General features: G+C 40.5%; 1 protein-coding gene across 2 annotated transcripts in view; it reads left to right on the forward strand.

The window, feature by feature from the left end:
• The window catches only part of RASAL2 (RAS protein activator like 2), a 391,333-nt gene that overhangs the window by 230,704 nt on the left and 140,596 nt on the right, over positions 1–20,033 (forward strand). For both annotated transcript variants that reach the window (XM_030205957.1, XM_030205958.1), the window contains exon 5: positions 9,551–9,663. In XM_030205957.1, the coding sequence (XP_030061817.1) occupies positions 9,551–9,663 (113 nt within the window). The remainder of the gene's footprint in view (positions 1–9,550; positions 9,664–20,033) is intronic.

The raw sequence follows: 20,033 nt of genomic DNA on the forward strand, positions 1-20,033 counted from the left end.
TGATGCTAAGAAAGTAAAAATTATGCCTTACCTGGTGATTTTCTTTTTTCTTTTTTTTTGGTCAGTGAATCTATTCTTCAGTCCCGCTCTCGGAAAACCTCAGCCTGGGGTTCTGGGTTTTACTCCGTGTTTTTCCTCTTGTTGTTTCTGTTCCACTGAACACTCAAAAAAAAATACCAATTCCGATTGTGATTGGCAGCTCTATGGGGTTCCCATGATATGGCTATTCTGTGGTATATGCAGGGTAGCGAGTGCACTTTGTGGTTGTTTGGTTGCTTGCTTATTTCATCTGCTGTGGTTGATGGGGCTGGGTGCATTGATAAAGGGATCTTCTGCTGCTTGGGTAGATGCATAGCATACTGATGACGTCACTGGTAAAACTCAGCTTTCTCTACCTCAATCTGCTAGTAGGAGGGAATTTATTTGTGCAGAATGGTTTTGCTGACCCAAGAAAAGAAAATTAAAAGGTAAGGCATAATTTCTCCTTCAGTCTCATCAGACCACAGACCTTTCTCATACATGTATACAGTGTTACTTCAGTATTTTTTGTACTGTAAGTACTATATGACAAATAATATTTTGTTTATTAGAATTTATATGGCTGCAGGCAGTCATAATTTTCACAGCTGGACTATTGCAGTCTGGCATATTTGGGTATGTCAAAGTGGACCCCAGTGCCAGATTGCAGTTGACCCAGAATTCAATTGCTAAAATTATAAAAAGGGCAGGGAAATTGGATAGAGCAACTCCATTATTGATTGATCTCCATTGACTCCCAGTGGAATTACGAATTATATTTAACATTTTTATTACAATGCTAAAATACATTTGATGACTAGGCCTAGAGTGTCTAGTGTTTGAATATATGCCAGCAAGACTATTAAGATCTATATATCAAATGTTATTAATCAGTCCATTGGTTAAGGATTGCAGTTTATTGGCCACTAGACCATGGACCTTGAAAAATTGAGCCCCACATGATCACAGTGTCTTGCCAAAGACATTCTGGTATTTTTCCCAAGACCCCATTCCATCAAAGGTAAGAGAAAGTTCACCATATTTTGTTTCATTTTCCCCAAACAAGCCATTTGAATGTCACTGTCCAATCGGAAAGAAAGAAACATAGAAAAATGTAGGCAGATAAAGACCATATGGCCTATCCAATCTGTCCATCCATGCCATCTACTCCCCCTATTACACCCTTAGAGATCCTGTGTACTTGTCCCAAGCTCTCTTGAATTCAGATACTGTTTTTGTCTCCACCACTTCCACAGGAAAGCCATTCCACCAATTCATCACCCTTTCTGTGAAGAAATATTTCTTCAAGTTATTTCTAAGTCTGTCCCCTCTGACCTTCATCCTATGCCCCCTCGTTCCTGAGCTTCCTTTCAATTAAGAGACTCATCTCCTGTGCATTTAAGCCTGTATCATATCTCCCCTCTCCTGTCTTTCTTCCAAAGAATACATATTAAGAACTTTGTCCCCATACGCTTTGGCAAAGACCACTGACCATTTTAGTAGCTGCCCTCTGGACTGACTCCATCCTATTTATATCTTTTTGAAGATGCAGTCTCCAGAATTGTACACAATATTCTAACTGAGGTCTTGCCAGAGTTTTGTACAGGGGCATTATCACCTCCTTTTTCCTACAGGTCATTCCTCTCCCTATGCACCCAAGCATACTTCTAGTTTACACCGTCACCTTTTCTACCTGTGTGACCACCTTAAGTTCATCACATACAATCACACCCAAGTCCTGCTCCTCTCTCTTGCACAAAAGTTCTTCACTCAGGGTTTTGCAGCCCAAATGCTTGACCCTGCATTTTTTATCATTAAATCTAAGCTGCCAAATTCCAGACCATTCCTCTTGCTTTGCTAAGTCTTTCCTCATGTTATCCACACCATCAGGGGTGTGAATACCTTATTGCAGATTTTGGTATTCTCCACAAAGAGGCAAACCTTACCAGACACCCCTTCAGCAATATAGCTTACAAAAATGTTAAAAAGAACCAGCCCAAGAACCGAACTTTGCAGCACATCACTGGTAACATCATTTTCCTTAGAGTGAGCTCCATTTACCATACCCCCTGTCGCCTCCAACTCAACTAGTTCGTAACCCAGTCACTTTAGGGCCCATACTGAGGGTACTTAGTTTATTTGTCATTTGTGCGGAACTATGTCAAAGGTTTTACTAAAATCTAACTACTCCACATTTAGTGCTCTCCGATCCAACTCTCTGTTCATCCAGTCAAAGAAATCAACCATATTTGTGTGATAAGACCTGTCTGTAGTGAAGCCATGCTTCCTCAGGTCCCTGTAAACCATTGAATTCCAAAAACTTTACTATTCTCTGCTTTAGAAGTGCTTCTATTAATTTACTTACCACAGAAATCAGACTTACCGGCCTGTAGTTCCCAACTGCTTCCTTATGCTTTTGTGGAGAGGGACCCCATCTGCTCTTTGCTAGTCCTCCAGGACCACTCTCGACTCTAGAGAAGCACTGAAAATAGAGTACATATCCATCAATTAAATGCAAGCTAGACTAACTTTGGAAGAATATGTCAAGGTTCATCTCAAGATTGTGCTTGCATCAGTAGTCTGTCTGAAGTTAGCCCTGTTCTAATATGTAAATACCACAATTTTTTAGGTGCAGACTCCCCAACACAATAGCAAGTTTGGACAGTCCATTCTCTACTACCCATGTAGGGTCCATTATTTAAGGTTGTCTTACTATTTAAAAAATTGGTGGCTTTCAACCTATTGATGGAATAATTGATGCGATACCCATGTTTGGTAGTTTGTTTTGTTTTTTTAATTGAAAACCTACTTTATCTAAGAAATTCCCTCAGAATGACTCTGATTCACTTTGTCTTTAGAGGAAGCAAAGTTGTTTACTCTGTAGTAAATATTTTATTTACTAAAAACTTGGGAATCACCAGTTAGTCATAATCCTCCCTTCTCTCCTTCTAGAGTTAAGTTTATTAGCTGAATAACAGAACTGAGGCATGCTGCCAGGGATATTGGAACTGTTGTACATGCCCATCAAAACTTCTTAGTTTTCTTAGAAAGTTCAGGAAATATGTTTTGTATCTGTGCTGTCTGGCAGATTCCATCTATCAGTGTGACTGCCAAGTTTCCAGAAAATATCTTTTGTATGTAAATAGCTTCACTTTTTGGCCCTTTTACTAAAGCTTATTATGCGCTAATGGAATAAGCATGCACTAAATACTAAGAAGCCCATATTATACCTGTGGCAGTGTTTCCCAAACCTGGTCCTGGAGGCATCCCAGCCAGTCAGGTTTTCGGGATACCCATAATTAATATTCATGAGATAGATTTACATGCGCTGCTAGAGATATATCAGCTGTCTTGATTTGCAAGGAACAGCTAATGATATTTTTCTGGAACCCCATTGAACTCTGGGCTTTGAATAAAGAAACTGATTGAACGCAGGTGTAGAGGGGTTCAGTGATGTTCATAAGGAGTCAGCTCAGCTAACGGCTTAACATGTGACACACACTTCCGGTGTAGGGGTCCTGTTGGGTAAGATTTCCACACTGCCGATGTCCATGTAAAGATGTTCTGAACAGGCTATAAGGTATATTAGTCACATACATGTTTGTATCATTACTTGGCGATTATGGTTATGAGGTGACGATGTGCTTTATATTTATTTGTATGCTTTAGTTGAAACACGAAGCAGTGTTGAGACTAATCCAGCTTGAGACTTATTTTATTCCAGAGATATGTGATTGAGAGCTCTGAGCTGCAAGCTTCCACAATTAAGGTCCCAGATCCATTGCTATTTATTGAATGGAAAATATCAATAGGTCATAAGGAACAGACATTATATTCATTGAGGACAGGACACGTTGAATGGAAAACATCAATATGTCGTAAGGCACAGATGCCACTATTACTGAGTATATGACACGTTGACTGTTAGAGGTTCCTCCCTCCTTTTCTTCCTTTCTAGTGACAGCATTTGGTGAACAAAAAATGTTTTGGACTCATAGTATTAATGCAGTCAGTTCTAACTATCTCAGCTATGTGCTATCACATTTGTGAGGTTTATGCTTATATATGGGTAACCCTCTTGGGTAGATGAATACTACATGTCAGTGACTTATGTTTTAGAGTGTGATTATCAATCATTGTATTTATGTGATAACCCTGTTTTATTAAGCAATGAATTTTCATTGTGGATATACTGAAAACCTTACTGGCTAAGGTGCCTTCAGGTCCAGGTTTAGGAACCAGTGACCTGCGGGCTTCTTAGAATTTAGCATGTGCCAGTCTTTAGTGAAAGATCCCCTTTATTTGTTATTTTGGCAGTTATATTTCATTAGGCTTGAGATTAAACTGAAAAGAAAAATGCTGGAAATGAAAACACCAAATATGTTTACTTTCTTTTCTTTAGAATATCCAGTAAAACTGTTCCATGTGAGGTATAGTAAATATCTCTAATGACCAAATTCATCAAAGCATTTCTTTAGGCCTAATAAGAAAATATATGCATTACTATTGACAGGAAGTCTCTGTGGGATGGCTTTCTTCATTTATTTCTAGCATGAAGTATAATTGAATATACAGGAATAATGTATACCTTTTAGCTCTGCTTCCTTTTAAATGGAACAGAAGACAGTCCAGCTAGAATAAGTGAAGGTCAAAACCTGACGAGATCTCCCTGTTGCCTGGACACATATTATATGCAGTCAGACAAAGCTTGAAGAGTCTGACTTTTTCAATGTCACTTTGTTGCATAGAAAAAAAATCCCCCTCTACATGATCTGATCATCTGTTAACAATGTTTCATTCATTTAAGTTCAGATATGACAACATATCCCAGGGCTCCCTCATGAAAAATAAAATAGTAGGGACTGATGCGTTGAACTTTATCTGTATGTATAGTATCACTGTCCATATAAATAATGGCACTGAATTAACAGCAGTGTGGCTGCTGTGCTGGCACTATCCAGGGTGCAATGGATTGTCATGCCAATTTTCAAAAAGGGTTCAGGAAAATTGCAGACCGGTAAGCCTGATGTCAGTGCTGGGCAAAATAGTGGAATCTATTATAAGGAATAAAATTACTGAACATATAAACAAATATGGTTTAATAGGACAGAGCCAACATGGATTCATCCAAGGGCTGTCTTTCTTCACCAATTTACTTCATTTCTTTGAAGGCATGGATAAACATATGAATAAAGGTGAGCCAGTTGATTACAGCGTATCTAGATTTTCAGAAAGCTTTTGACAGAATCTCCTCATGAGAGACTCCTGAGGAAATTAAAAAGACATATGATAGGAGACAATGTTCTGTTGTAGATTAATGGTACTGGTTAAGGGATAGAAAACAGAAGGTAGGATTAAATGGCCATTGGTCTCCATGGAAGAGGGAGAATAGTGGAGTGCCCCTGGGATCTGTATTGTGATTGATGCTATTTAGCATATTTATAAATGAATGGGAGCGACGAGTAAGGTGTTTAAATTTGCAGATGACACAAAACTATTCAGAGTTGTTAAAACGCATACAGACTGTGGAAAATTGCTGGAAGACTGAGCATCCAAATGGCAGATGAAATTTAACGTGTATAAATGCACAGTGATGCACATTAGGAAGAATAATCCAAATCATAGTTACCTGATATTAGGTTCCACCTGAGGAGCCACAGAAGCAAAAAAGAATTCTGTGCTGTTTGAAGGGTGGTAGGAAAGTGATTTGCAGCTGTAGAGCACCGGGAGTTGTGTGGATTACAATGTCATGAGGGGAGCCTCTACAGTAGCCTGCGTTGAGGAGCGATCAGGAAGGATGCTGCTGTTTGAGCACCGGAAGTGGCAGAAGTCAAAGCTGCAGTGACAGCAGTCCAAATATGGAGACGCCCGCAGAGCATATGAAACACACCTCTCTCAATGTGAGGGCTGCCAATACAGTACTGGTGTGTGCTGTTCTTGTTGCAACACTCAAGGAAGCCACAAAGAAAGTGGTTGTTCAGGTGTCAGGAGCACAGCTGGACTCCACTATGAAGGGAGTCTGAATGGGCCATGAGAGCAGTGGCTGCTTCTCCTCTACAGGATGCTGAGTGTTGTATTAGAACAAGGAACCAACATCGTTTTGAAGGCAAATAGTTCTGAAGGGGTGGCATGCTTCGAATCCCCTGATCCCAGCTCCAAAGGAGGTAGGAGAGGGCTCTGCTTTTGTTTCCCAGCGAGCAATGAAAAGCTAACCTGGGCCTAGTTATGGGCATTGCGTTTTTTCAGGAGTTTGTTTTGCTATTACATCATTCATAACTGATATGATAGGTGCAAGGGTCACAGTAGTCCAGAGTATAAATTTGAAGCCTAGAGCATCTGGCGAAGCAGGGCTGACAAAAGGAGCCCAGGTTGAAACCCATTGGAGGACTGGGACTCCTATTTGGTGGTGCAGTCTGAGAGGTCGTCAGCAGCCAGTGTGGATGGTTTCAGGACAACTCCAAAAGGGAGCCACTGGAGGAGAATGAGCTCTTCATGGGAGGACGGGGATGATTCTTCAGTAGGTCAGCTGTTTCATAGGGAGAAGCTGCCAGCTATAATAGCACAAAATGTGGAATGCTTAAGTACTACTGAATCCCTTGTGGAAGCAGAACCCACATCAGGGAATCCTATCCTGGAGGGTTTGCACACCCCTTTCAATTTCTTCCTGGAGTATCAGGGCATTTGGACCCCGATTCTGGAGGAATGGGACACTCTGGAGATTGGGCTTAGGGCTGTCAAGGCAATGGGTAAGCTGTACTCACTAGGCCAGAGCTTCCTATACTGGGTCGGGAACCCAAAATCAGGTCGCAAAACCTGAGTTTGGGAATTGTGGCCTCGATGGACTTTTCATAGGTGTATCATTATTGTACACCTTTAGAGAGTCACACAATTTTATTGCCCACAGTCATGGTGTCACAGTTACAGTAAGCACTACTCTAGGTCCTTAAAGAATTGGACAAGCCTAGAATTCCTAGAATGGATGCCTTAAAAGCGAAAGGGGGGGTGTCATTGTTTGAAAGTGGAGGGGGCAAGGAAACTAGTCAATACTAAGCTGAAGGGAGACAAGAAAAGACAGAAATCCCAAATGAAATAAGATTTAAGGACTAAAGAATGTATCCTGTTGAATGTTTATATATATATATATATATATATATATATATATATATATATATATAAACATATATATATATATATATAAACATTCAACAGGATACATTCTTTAGTCCTTAAATCTTATTTCATTTGGGATTTCTGTCTTTTCTTGTCTCCCTTCAGCTTAGTATTGACTAGTTTCCTTGCCCCCTCCACTTTCAAACAATGACACCCCCCCCCCTTTCGCTTTTAAGGCATCCATTCTAGGAATGTGTGTGTGTGAGAGAGTATTTGTTACATTTGTTAGTGATATTTGGTGCATTATCTAAACTTTATGAAAAGTAGGTTATAAATATAGAATTGAACTAAATTAAATTTTAAAAGATGGTATGATAGATTCAGAAATCTCAAAAGCTTAAGTATTGTTTAAGGAGCACCTTGTTGAAAAAACCTAAATTTGATCATATCATATACCTTTGTTTATCACAACTCCATTGGTTCCCTTTGGAATATCATATAAATTATAGGATAAATCAGTGTTGGCACTGTAATTCACATTTAAGTGATTTAATACATAATGATTTTCTCATGTCCCTGTCTCACATTTTGGAATGCAGTATAGAATATAATAAGATCTATTTTACTGATTTCCTCTCCCTTGTCAGCTGATATTTTTATATTTCACTTCCTAGCAATTACTGACCCTTCCTAGACTGTGTTTCTTTTTCCTAATTCTGTCACTGTTTGACGATGCTGGTTTTGTAATGTTCTCCATGTTATGGCTTTATTCTAAAATTAAAATAAAAGTTTTGTGAAATAAAACAATAATTTCCTCGAGCTTTTGATGAGGTGAAATGTCAAATAATGTAAAGTAAAAGCTGGGGGAAGGGTTATGAGCGAGAGGGAAATTGGATGAAGGCTGTGGGGGGGGGGGGGGGGTAGGGCAGGTGGTTTGAGTGAGAGGGAGACTGGATAAGATTAGTGGAGTGGTCTGAGAACCAGGGGAACCTGGTTCAGTTCCCACTGCAACTCCTTGTGACCCTGGGCTAGTCACTTACAAGTACAAAAGCTTTGATGATGAGCCCATTAGGGGCAGAGAAAGTACCTATATATAATAAGTAAACTTCTTTGGTTATACTACACAAAGGCGATATATCAAATGATGACTTATCCATATCCATGAAATCTGGGGGGGAGGGGCTATGAGCGAGAAGGAGACTGGGTGAGAGCTGAGGGGACTTTGAGAGAGAGAGAGGGAGACTGCGTGAAGGCTGGGGAGCTGTGAGCCACAGACTGGTGAAGTCTGGGGGGGACATGAAGGAGAGTGGGTAAAGGCTGGGGAGGACATGAGCAAGAGGTAGACTGAATGAAAGCTGGGAAGAGGGATATGAGCAAGAGAGAAAAACTGATGGGGACCCAGGCATGGTGATAGATGAAACAAAGAAGCAATTGCCTCTGCTTCACCTATCCAGGGGATGCTTTCACACAGCTGACTACATGCTTTGGGAAGGGAGACTGCTGGCTTTTGCCAGTGATTTTCAGAAGCACCTTAAGGGGTTACTAAACAAAATTTTTTTTTGCCCACAAACACACAAAATAAGAAAATAGCCTTAGTAAATTGGTTTCTAAAAGAGCTATTCTGATTCAGAAGAGGATTTCTGCCCTCCGTCCCCTCCTGAAATTCATTGAAAGGATGGAGAAGCAAGAGATGTCTCAGTTGTTGGCTCCTCCATTTTTGGTCTGGCTCCTAAATTTAGTGAAAATTTGTTGAGGCCTGCTTTAGATGGATGTATGAACGCAGAAATAATAAGAGTAACTCAAGAATTTTACTGCAGACCTAATCAAATGAACCCTCTTCGTGAATGTGATTATTTGTGAGAGATGAAAGGTTAACAGCCTGATATGATGACTAAACAGAGATGTTCTAGGACTGGGTTTTGGTTGACCTAAGTAGGATGGCTAAAAAGTACAGGAAAGAATGTGAACTTTGGACAAAAAATTACATGAAAAGTTAAATTAAAAAATTCTTGTGAACATATTGAGTCATTTTACTATTTTGAATGTCTCCCAAGCAATAGAAGTCACCTTGTCATGTTTTTTTGACAATATTTCCATACAAAGAGCATTCTTGAATGAATCTGACATCCTGTTACCCTCCATAAAGAGTCTTTACATTGTGAGTTTTATTGTAACAACTCTAACTGCATAACATATTTGTACAGTAATGTTTACCTGGAGAAATTAATTTTGCCCAAGTCATTGATAAAAGATCCAGTTCTATAGTGAGACTGAAGCCCTAGCAGTCCCTGACTGAATCCATCAGTTCATTTATGCAATTAGCAGCGTATTTGTTTTTAGGTTGGTCTCTTCCATAAAGAGCTGTCAGCATGAGAATTCTATTATTTATTTATTGTATTCTTATCCCATTTTCTCATTCCAGGGTTTCTTTAGTAAGCGCCTTAAAGGATCCATCAAGAGAACAAAGAGTCAGTCAAAGCTGGATCGAAACACAAGCTTTCGGCTTCCATCTCTCCGCAGCACTGAGTGTGACAGGTAGGATTCCTTAAGAAGAAACAAAAATGAAGAAATTGTTTTGTGTGTGTCTGCTGCTAAGTGACCATAACTCTAGGATTATATATACACTAGTAAAAAAGCCCCGTTTCTGATGCAAATGAAACCGGGGCTAGCAATGTTTTCTTCTGTGTGCATGTGGGAGTGTGTGTGTCCCTGCCCTCTGGCCTCTCTCCCCTCCCCCCTCTGAGTCCTTCACTGTTACAGAGCCAGCGATTTGATTTCGTGCTCTGCTGTTTTCCTTCACTGACTGTGTTACAGAGAGGGCGGGGCAGACACTCATAGGGAAACCGGATATCTCGCCCCCTTCACACTTCCGGCTGGAGGCTTCATAGAACGTTGGTGTTGCCTTTTATATAGAGAGATATCTGCTAATAGACTAAATGTTTAGCAGATTTGTTTTCCTCTAAACAAAATGGTAAATTTGTATTTATTTAACTCTTGATTGTCTGATTGATTGCATGCTTTTTTTTAAAACTTAATCTTGCACCCCAAAACAGATTGTCCCAAAGTGCAGTAAGTATTGTCTAATGAGATCAGCAAATACATGTGTACATATATACACAACACATACATACAACCCATATATTTCATTTTAGGCACATGAAGATATATGTTGTTAAAAATTATACCAATATACACTGTACAGTGTTGCATAAGACATGTAGTCAAATCTGCTGTGCTCAAATATTTTGTGTCTAAATGAGTATAATTTAAATTCTTTGACCATCTTCTGCTTCTTCCTGAACTCTAGGAGCAGTTAAATGCTGAATTAAGCCACATATTTTCTCACATGCATGTAATCTTTGTTTTGTATATACTGCTCTAGTCTGTTTGACCTGGACACATTTTTAACGTTGTTACCCAGGAATATACAAGGAGCATGTCTACAAATTTAATAAATATAGAAAGAAGTAAGAATATCTACGAAGTCCATGATACAGTCTGCGACTTAGTTATAAAAAGATTTTTCTGTATAATATTTTATGTGCTTGAATCACAATCAAGACAGTCCCATCCATCCAGTAATATTCAGATAATGGAAGGAGTTTTATGCCACAATCTCCAGTCACCATTTGTTTACCTATCTCCAGTTGAAAGAGGTTTACTAATGGCAGTGGCTCATAGTAGTTGCCTCAAATCTCTGTTCTCACAAGGGAAAGTAGTTTAGACTAAAGAGACATGAGTGTTTTGCATTTATATTTTACTGCAATCCATGAGTGTAAGCAGAGAGCATCAGTAAAATCTGTAAATCTTGTTTATTTCTTAGCATTCTTTTTCTGTGTCTTGAAGTAACTTTCACTAATCTGCCTATGCTAAATATGAGTGGGTATTCAGTTTTTGACACTTGAAGTATCTTGACTCCTCTTTTGTGGATCCAAGTATTCTGTTTTGCCATGCTGTGCTTCATAGATTTCCTGGGGAAGGATTGATCTTGTGTTACTCTTTGTTTAAATATAACTGAAGGGTTTGGTGCAGCTGTTTGTGTCTGCACCCACCTTAGCCAAACCCTAACTGATTACTGCTAGAAATCCACGCTCTTGGATTTGATTCTTACACTCATAAAACAAATGATACTCAGAAGAGAAATAAAAAGAAAGTTTATTCTGGAAACAAGTACATAGTAGGGTTAAGCAATTCTGAAATACAGAAAAGAAATTTAGATAGGCTTCCTTGTGCAAGGAAGCCCTAGATTTCCCTCATTTTTGTACAATAGACTAGGCACGTGTTATACAACAACCCGGAAACTAATTCCCATCTTAGCACATCCTACTAACCAATCATCTACTTTCCTAATCCTATGCATTTGACTTCTATCCTATCAAGTATCATTTTGTACCCAAATTCCTAGAATAGCAGTTACACCACTCAACCTGACTCTGAGTCACAAAGCCATACCTTCTGTCACAAATTCTGATCCCACCTTCTCATGCTACTTCAGCAGTTTCTTTTTTTATATCACATATCCAGACTATATACCAGCTGACCTTGTGGTTAAGCTAACAAACTGTTCCTTACTTCCCCTTTTCACCATACAGATACAATGTGGTTTCAAACTGTATGAAACACAGAAAATCTCGACACAGGTTCGGGGGGGCTGGAGATCCGGTGGGTCTCCAACCACCCAACAACCCCCCCCCCCCCCCCCCCGCATCCCCTCCCATGAATGGAGCCCTAGTGGCCCAGTGGGCCGCGAGCCAATTGCTTCCCCACCCCACCCCTGATGGTCTTAGCGGTCCTTCCCCCACTCCCTCCATTGGATATCCTCCACCTTATCTTTTTCCACCCAGTGTTGAACCAGGGGGGCTTGGAGATTCCGTGTGACAATACGCAATTTATGCTCAGTCAGGCGTACCCTGATCGACCGACTACTCCTACCTATGTAAACTAAATCACATGGGCACTGGATACAATAAATAATATATTTTGTCTCACAATCAGTAATACTCTTGGCTTTTAAAGTTTTTTTTGTGCCCGGATCTATCCAATATGTTCCTTCACTCGTCGTACTGCACCATTGACATCTCCCACACTTTCTATGTTCTCTTCCATCCTCTCTACCCCTGAGCAAAGTAAACTTAATCTTTGCTAGTTTTTCACCTATTGTCTTTCCTCTAGTATATGAAAAGAGGGTAATCATTCAAGGGGTTTCAGTGTAGACGCCGTCGCCATCTTGACAGGAGTAATTCCTTGAATAAATCAGTCGAGCTGTCACTAGAACGGCATAAGGGTAACTATGATTATTGGGTTAGAAATGACCTTTGGGTGTGGGTAGTAAAAGTACAACTCATACATAATGTGGCTGAGACGTTATTTTGAAAATGTTTTGCAGGGGAAGTCCTTGACACAGCCTAGTGGCGAAACATGCATGTCGGAAAGCTTTGAGCCCCCAGTTCGAAAATGTCTAATAAGTGCATTAAATACATTAATATAAAAATATAGAAGCCGATGAAGAATTTAGTGCGGTTTGAATTGCCAAAAATTATTGTTGGACAATTAAGCACTACTGAGCCAAGAGTTAAACTGTTTTTGAAAACTGTTATATAAAAATTATGATTAATTAATGCGGTGGGAGAAAAATAAGATCTGGGACTGATGAAGTGGATGTGAGTTCACATGTATTCCTATGGGCATCTCTAGCGTTCAGTGCACGCCTTTGTAAAAGACCCCCATAATACGTTAAATGTGTAGCCCTAATAAAAAGATAAAGAGATACAAAATACAAATTGAAAAATTACAATTTAAGGGCTTCATTTACAAAGCCGCCTAGTAGTTACCACATGGCAAATGAGAGGAAGCCCATAGGAATTGAATGGGCTTCCTCTTATTTACCTCACAGGAAAATTAGCTCATCCTTAGGTTTTAATTCACTTCTCCTTAGCCATTCATGTGTCTTATTTTGATCCACGAATGGTTCCTGGAGTACCACTTTGTATTTCCTGCTGTACTTAAGCATTTGCCACTTGTTTTATCCTGATCCAAATCCTTGAAGAGTTTTTCTTCTTCCTTAGCAAATTCTGGTGCTCCCTGCCCTTTTAGTACTGATGGATTTTCACACGTTCCTTAAACCCATCAGAACATTTGTCCAAGTTGATTGAATAATAGAATTGGATTCTGGAAGTTTTCTTTTATATTTGGATTCTGGAAATTTTCTTTCTTTTTTCAACACCTTTTGTGCATTGGGATCTGATGATGCTGTTAAGTAAGCCTGCACGCCTAAGATAGTAGCTCGATAGGTGTAATGTATTTCTATGAGACTCATTCCTTCAAAGCTAGGAATGTACGGTCTTGGCATTCACTGATTCTTATAGATGGCCTTGTGGGCATGGAGTTTTATTTATTTATTTATTACATTTGTATCCCACATTTTCCCACCTTTTGCAGGCTCAATGTGGCTTACACATAACCGTTAACGGCATTAGCCGATTACGGTCTGAACAAATACATGGTATGAATGAATACAAAGTGATATTATGGTAGAATGAGGTACATGTATGGTAGGTACAGTTGGGGGGAACTTAGAGAGGGAAAGGGGGAAGAAGAGTCACGTAATGTTTGTTATGGTCTTTGGTTACATTGTGTCACAGGTGACCAGGTATTTTTATGTTGGGTCGGTGGGGTATGCTCTTCTGAACAGGTCTGTCTTTAGTGCTTTCTGAAAATTTAGGTGGTCGAGTGTAGTTTTTACTGCTTTTGGCAAGGTCTTTAAGAAGCCGGTCTAGAGTATGCAAGCTATATGAGAGTGCAGGAAGTGCTGGTTATTAGCCAGTATCTTTTTCCGTGATGTTAATGAACTCTTCAGTATCTGTTTTATTCACTGATAATAATCTTTACTGATTTTTTTTTTCTCACTGTGGTTTCCGCTTGATAGTTGTTTCTTCCTCCACTCCTAGATATTTAAATACACTTCCCTGTTCAAGTTCCTTTATCAGACAGAGATTTTTAGTTTATGCTCAACTTTCTCCTAAGGAAAGTCGCTTTAGCACATTTGTCCAGACCAAAAGTCATTTTGATATCATCTGAAAATCTTTTCACCATTCAGTTGTTCTGCTACTTTCTAGTCTATTCTGCATCTTGAGTTTTGCACTTTGCTATGTTTGAGCCAAAAATTGATTGCTCCATCTGGGCCAGGACTTTTCCAATTTGGGACTCTTTTTATCCTGTTTTCCAACTCTTCTGTTATTTCAGGCTATTTCAGGAAAACATCATATTCTGTGACTCTAATGCACTATCATTCAGTGCTTGAAATACATTTTCTTTTGCTTTGATTTTTTTCAGTTAGAGATTTTAAGTCTGAATTACTGTAGTTGCTTTTCTGGTTTCCCTTCCCTCTCTTCCAGGTTTTGGCATGCTCTGATTTTTGAACACTTAATTTAAATGTAATTTAATCAGAATGGAGGAATTGCCTAATGGTTGAAGCAGCTGGCTGAGAACTAGAGGAGCCCGGTTCAAATCCCACAGCAACTCTTTGTGATCTTGGGCAAGTCACTTAACTTTCCATTGCCTTATGTAGAAACCTAGATTGTGATCCTTCCAGCGACTGAAAAATACCTACTATGCTTGAATGCACACCACTTTAATAGCTTACAAGAGGTATATAATTAATTTAATTTGTGAATTTATATTTTGCTTAGTTATAAACCCCCTCAACTATAATCTTGCATGCACATTTTCACGCTTACACACAAAATTGTGTAAGGATTATAGAATAGGGCCAATTTATATACATTAGTTACCTAATTAGGTACAAATTGGCAATGAACCTGCTATGAGTGGGAAAGCGCGGGGTACAAATGTAAGAAAAATAAAAATAAATGTTGCTTATTAGAGTTATTAGCACTAATTAGCCCTAATATGCAGGTACACACAACTGTACTTAGGCGCTATTCTAGAATGTTAGCACCTAAATTCCATAGTGTGTAACTAAGAGAGGGGCATGGGTGTGACAGGGGCATGCCAAGCAGTTACATACTAAGCTTTTAGAGTACTGTCAGTTACACACATAACTGCCACATTTAGGTTGCCATAGAGCTAGTATAAATGCTCACGCCTAAAGTTATGCACGTAACATACTAACATAATAGATGATGGCAGAGAAAGACCTGTATGGTCCATCCAGTCTGCCCAACAAGATAAACTCATATGTGCTACTTTTTGTGTATACCTGACCTTGATTTGTATCTGCCATTTTCAGGGCACAGACCGTAGAAGTCTGCCCAGCACTAGCCCCACCTCCCAACCACCAGTCCTGCCTCCCACACCGGCTCTGCCACCCAATCTCCGCTACACGTAACTGCAGACTTAAACTAGTATTCTATAATGTCAAATAAGTGCTTAATTGGCTTTATAGAATTTATGCATATGCTTATGTCAGCAGTCTCAGGTCTACTTTCTTCAGGCTTAAAGGGATAAAAGAATGTGAGAGAATAAGACCAAAAGATGTACGATCTTGCCGGTACCTTTGATGATTTTGCTGTGTTAAGACTTATGATTCTAGGGCATTAATAATAGTTTGTATAACCTTCTGAGGTATTTATCTCTTAGAACCAGCCAAAGGTAAGTTAGTTTTTGATAAACATAAACACATGCAAATTTTTTTTTTGGTTTGAAAGAGGAATTTTTTTAACCCCCTTAATGTTCAGAAGCTGGAGAACTTGACCCTGTTGATAGCTCATTTAGCACATGAATATATTTTGTATACTGAAACATGCTCTACACCAAGTGTATATGATTAGAATGGTAGTAACAGCAAAAAAAAATAGTATAGGAAAATGTACTTCAATAAACTATACAGAAGAAAACTTGCAAATAATTAAAGCTTATGAAGAAAGGACATCTGAGCACCCTGTAATCTTGCTTTTTGATTTAGTGATAATTTGGAGGTGACGTGGGAATGTGCTTAAAGGACCCATTCAAGTTTTATATTATATATAAAAGGCAATAGCATAGCCAAAGGGGGGACCTTGGGGGTCTGGGCCCATTCAGCTTCCCCCCCCCCCAAATTCAGGCACAGTCTGCTGGTTTGATTGGCGAGGATCCCCAAGCCTTGCCTGCAAAAGCCCTCCTTTTCACAAAGCCAGAGAGTTAGCGGCACTTTTTCTGGGCCGCCACCTCATTTGCCAATTGTTCCTCTCCCTCCCAGTATGCTTGGTTTCTGTGAAACTGAGCATGCATGAGGGAGGCCTGCCCCCTCGCATGCTCTGTTTTTGTGCATGCATGAGAGGAGGGCTTCCCTTGCATATACTCATTTCACCCAAAAAAAACACAAGCATGTACGGCTGGGGGGGGCATGTTCAGCCAACGTGGCAGCCCAGGAAAAGTGTTGCCAGTTGCCTGGCTTTGCAAGGAGGAGGGCTTCCACTAGTGGGGCTTGGGGGATCCCCATCAGCTCAGGTATGTGGATGGAGTGGGGCAAAATTTGTGTGTGTCCCCCTCCCCCCGCCTTGGGGTCAGAACCCCCCCCCCCCCCCCAAATAATCTGAGGTCTGGCTACGAACCTGATAAACGTTTGCAGCATATGTCAGCAAACAGCTGTCTTGGTACATGTGGGTACCAGTGACATAGGAAAATGTGAGAGGGAGGTTCTGGAAGCCAAATTTAGGTTCTTAGGTAGAAAGCTGAAGTCCAGATTCTCCAGGGTCGCGTTTTTAGAAATGCTTCCCATTCCACACGCAGTACCCAAAAGGCAGGCAGAGCTCCAAAAGTCTCAATGCGTGGTTGAGACAATGGTGAAAAGATGAGGGATTTAGATTTGTTAGGAACTGGGCAACATTCTGGGAAAGAGGGAGACTGTGCCGAAAGGATGGGTTCCACCTTAACCGGGGTGGAACCAGGCTACTGGCACTAACTTTTAAAAAGGAGATAGAGCAGCTTTTAAACTATAATGGAGGGGGGAAGCCGACAGTCACCCAGGAGCGCATGGTTCAATGTGGAGTATCGTTGAAGGATACGTTGAAGGTGTTGATGCCCCTGTACAAGTTGTTGGTGAGGCCCCACCTGGAGTATTGTGTTCAGTTTTGGAGGCCGTATCTTGCTAAGGATGTAAAAAGAATTGAAGCGGTGCAAAGAAAAGCTACGAGGATGGTATGGGATTTACGTTACAAGACGTATGAGGGGAGACTTGCTGACCTGGACATGTATACCCTGGAGGAAAGGAGAAACAGGGGTGATATGATACAGACGTTCAAATATTTGAAAGGTATTAATCCGCAAACGAACCTTTTCCGGAGATGGGAAGGCGGTAGAACGAGAGGGCATGAAATGAGATTGAAGGGGGGCAGACTTAAGAAAAATGTCAGGAAGTATTTTTTCACGGAGAGGGTGGTGGATGCTTGGAATGCCCTCCCGCGGGAGGTGGTGGAGAGGAAAACGGTAACGGAATTCAAACATGCGTGGGATAAACATAAAGGAATCCTGTTCAGAAGGAAGGGATCCTCAGGAGCTTAGCCTTGAATGGGTGGCAGAGACGGTTGGGAGGTGGGGCTAGTGCTGGGCAGACTTATACGGTCTGTGCCAGGGCTGGTGGTTGGGAGGCGGGGATAGTGCTGGGTAGACTTATACGGTCTGTGCCAGAGCCGGTGGTGGGAGGCGGGGCTAGTGGTTGGGAGGCGGGGATAGTACTGGGCAGACTTATACGGTCTGTGCCCTGAAAAAGACAGGTACAAATCAAGGTAAGGTATACACAAAAAACTAGCACATATGAGTTTATCTTGTTGGGCAGACTGGATGGACCGTGCAGGTCTTTTTCTGCCATCATCTACTATGTTACTATGTTACTATTGAAACAGGACATTTAGGGAATCCCAGTAGAGAGATTTCAAGGATGCTAAGTAAGCCAGGTGTGCTTAATGAGAGAGCAGGATAAAGGATGCACATTATCACTTTTAACTTCTAAGCAGCTTATAGATCAAAGGGGAAAAAACAGTTTGAAGTGCCTGCATACAAATGCTAGAAGCCTAAAAAAAATAAAGTGGGAGCGTTAGAATATATAGCACTAAATGATGAGGCAGATATAATAGGCATCTCAGAGACTTGGTGGAAAGAGGGCAATCAGTGGGACACTGTGTTAACAGGGTACAAATTGTATCGCAATGAGAGAGAGGATCAAATTGGAGGGGGGGGGGGTTGTGCTATATGTTAAAGAGAGAATTGAGTCAAATAAAATAAACATTCCACATGACACAGATAGCACCATGGAATCATTATGGATAGAAATTCCATGTGTGAAAGAAAGAGTATTCTTGTTGGGCTGTACTACCGTCCACCGGGGCAGATCGAACAGACAGATGAAGAAATCTTTACAGAGATTAGGAAAGCTGGCAAATTGGGCAATGCTATATTAATGGGTGATTTCAATTACCCCGATACTGACTGGATAAATGTTACATCAGGGAGTGCCAGGGAGATAAAATTTCTAGATGTAATAAATGACTGCTTCTTGGAGCAGCTGGTCTAGGAACCGACGAGAGGGGGAGCCATTTTGGATCTGGTCCTTGGTGGTGTGCAGGACATGGTGCGAGAGGTGGTGGTGTTGGGTCCCATGGGAAACAGTGATCATAACATGATCAAGTTTGAGCTACTATCTGGGTGAACCCACAAGAGAAACCTACTGTAGCTGCATTTAATTTTTGAAAGAATGACTATAATAAAATGAGGATAAGGGTTAAAAAGAAACTAAAGGGATCGGCTGCAAATGTTAGGACAGGTGTGGCCGTTATTCAAAAATACTATCTTGGAAGCCCAGTCCAGATGCATTCTACGTATTTGCAAATGTGGAAAGAAGAGAAATTGTCAGCCTACATAGTTAAAAGGTGAAGTAAAAGAGGCCATTACAGCCAAAAGATTGTCCTTCAAAGAATGGAAAAAGGACCCAAACGAAGAAAATAAGAAGCAACATAAGCACTGGCAAGTCAGATGCAAAATATTAATACAGAAGGCTAAAAGAGAATATGAAGAGAAACTTGCCACAGAGGCTAAAACTCACAGTAACAACTTTTTCAGGTACATCAGAAACAGAAAGCCTGTGAGGGAATCTGTGGGACCGTTAGATCATGTAGAAGAAAAAGGGGGGCTCAGGGAGGACAAGGCCATAGCGGAGAAACTGAATGAATTCTTTGCTTTTGTCTTTACGCAAGAAGATGTAAGAGATCTGCCTGTACCGGAAATGGTTTTCAAGGGTGATGATGTGGAGGAGTTGAAAGAAATCTTGGTGAACCTGAAAGATGTACTGATCCAAATTGACAAAGCATAGTAAATCACCTGGACCGGATGACATACATCCAAGGGTACTCAAAGAACTCAAGTATGTGGGAAAGAGGAACCCGAATTATAGCTATGTAATGCAAGGTTCCATGTTAGGAGTCACCAACCAAGAAAGGGATCTAGGTGTCGTCGTTGATGATATGTTGAAACCTTCTGCTCAGTGTGCTGCAGCAACTAAGAAAGCAAATAGAATGTTAGGTATTATTAAGAAAGGAATGGCAAAAAAAAATGAGGACGTTATAATGCCTTTGTATCGCTCCATGGTGTGACCGCACCTCGAATATTGTGTTTAATTCTGATCACCGCATCTCAAAAAAGATTTAGTGGAATTAGAAAAGGTGCCGAGAAGGGCGATGAATATGATAAAGGGGATGGGACGGGACGACTTCCCTATGAGGAAAGGCTAAAGCGGCTAGGGCTCTTCAGCTTGGAGAAAAGACGACTGAGGGGAGATATGGTAGAAGTCTATAAAATAATGAGTGGAATGGAACGGGTAGAAATGAAGCATCTGTTTACTCTTTCCAAAAATACTAGGACTAGGAGGCATGCAATGAAGCTACAAAGTAGTAAATGAATCGGAGAGAGTTTTT

The sequence above is a fragment of the Microcaecilia unicolor genome, chromosome 6, assembly GCF_901765095.1.
Source record: "Microcaecilia unicolor chromosome 6, aMicUni1.1, whole genome shotgun sequence".
Taxonomy (NCBI): domain Eukaryota; kingdom Metazoa; phylum Chordata; class Amphibia; order Gymnophiona; family Siphonopidae; genus Microcaecilia; species Microcaecilia unicolor.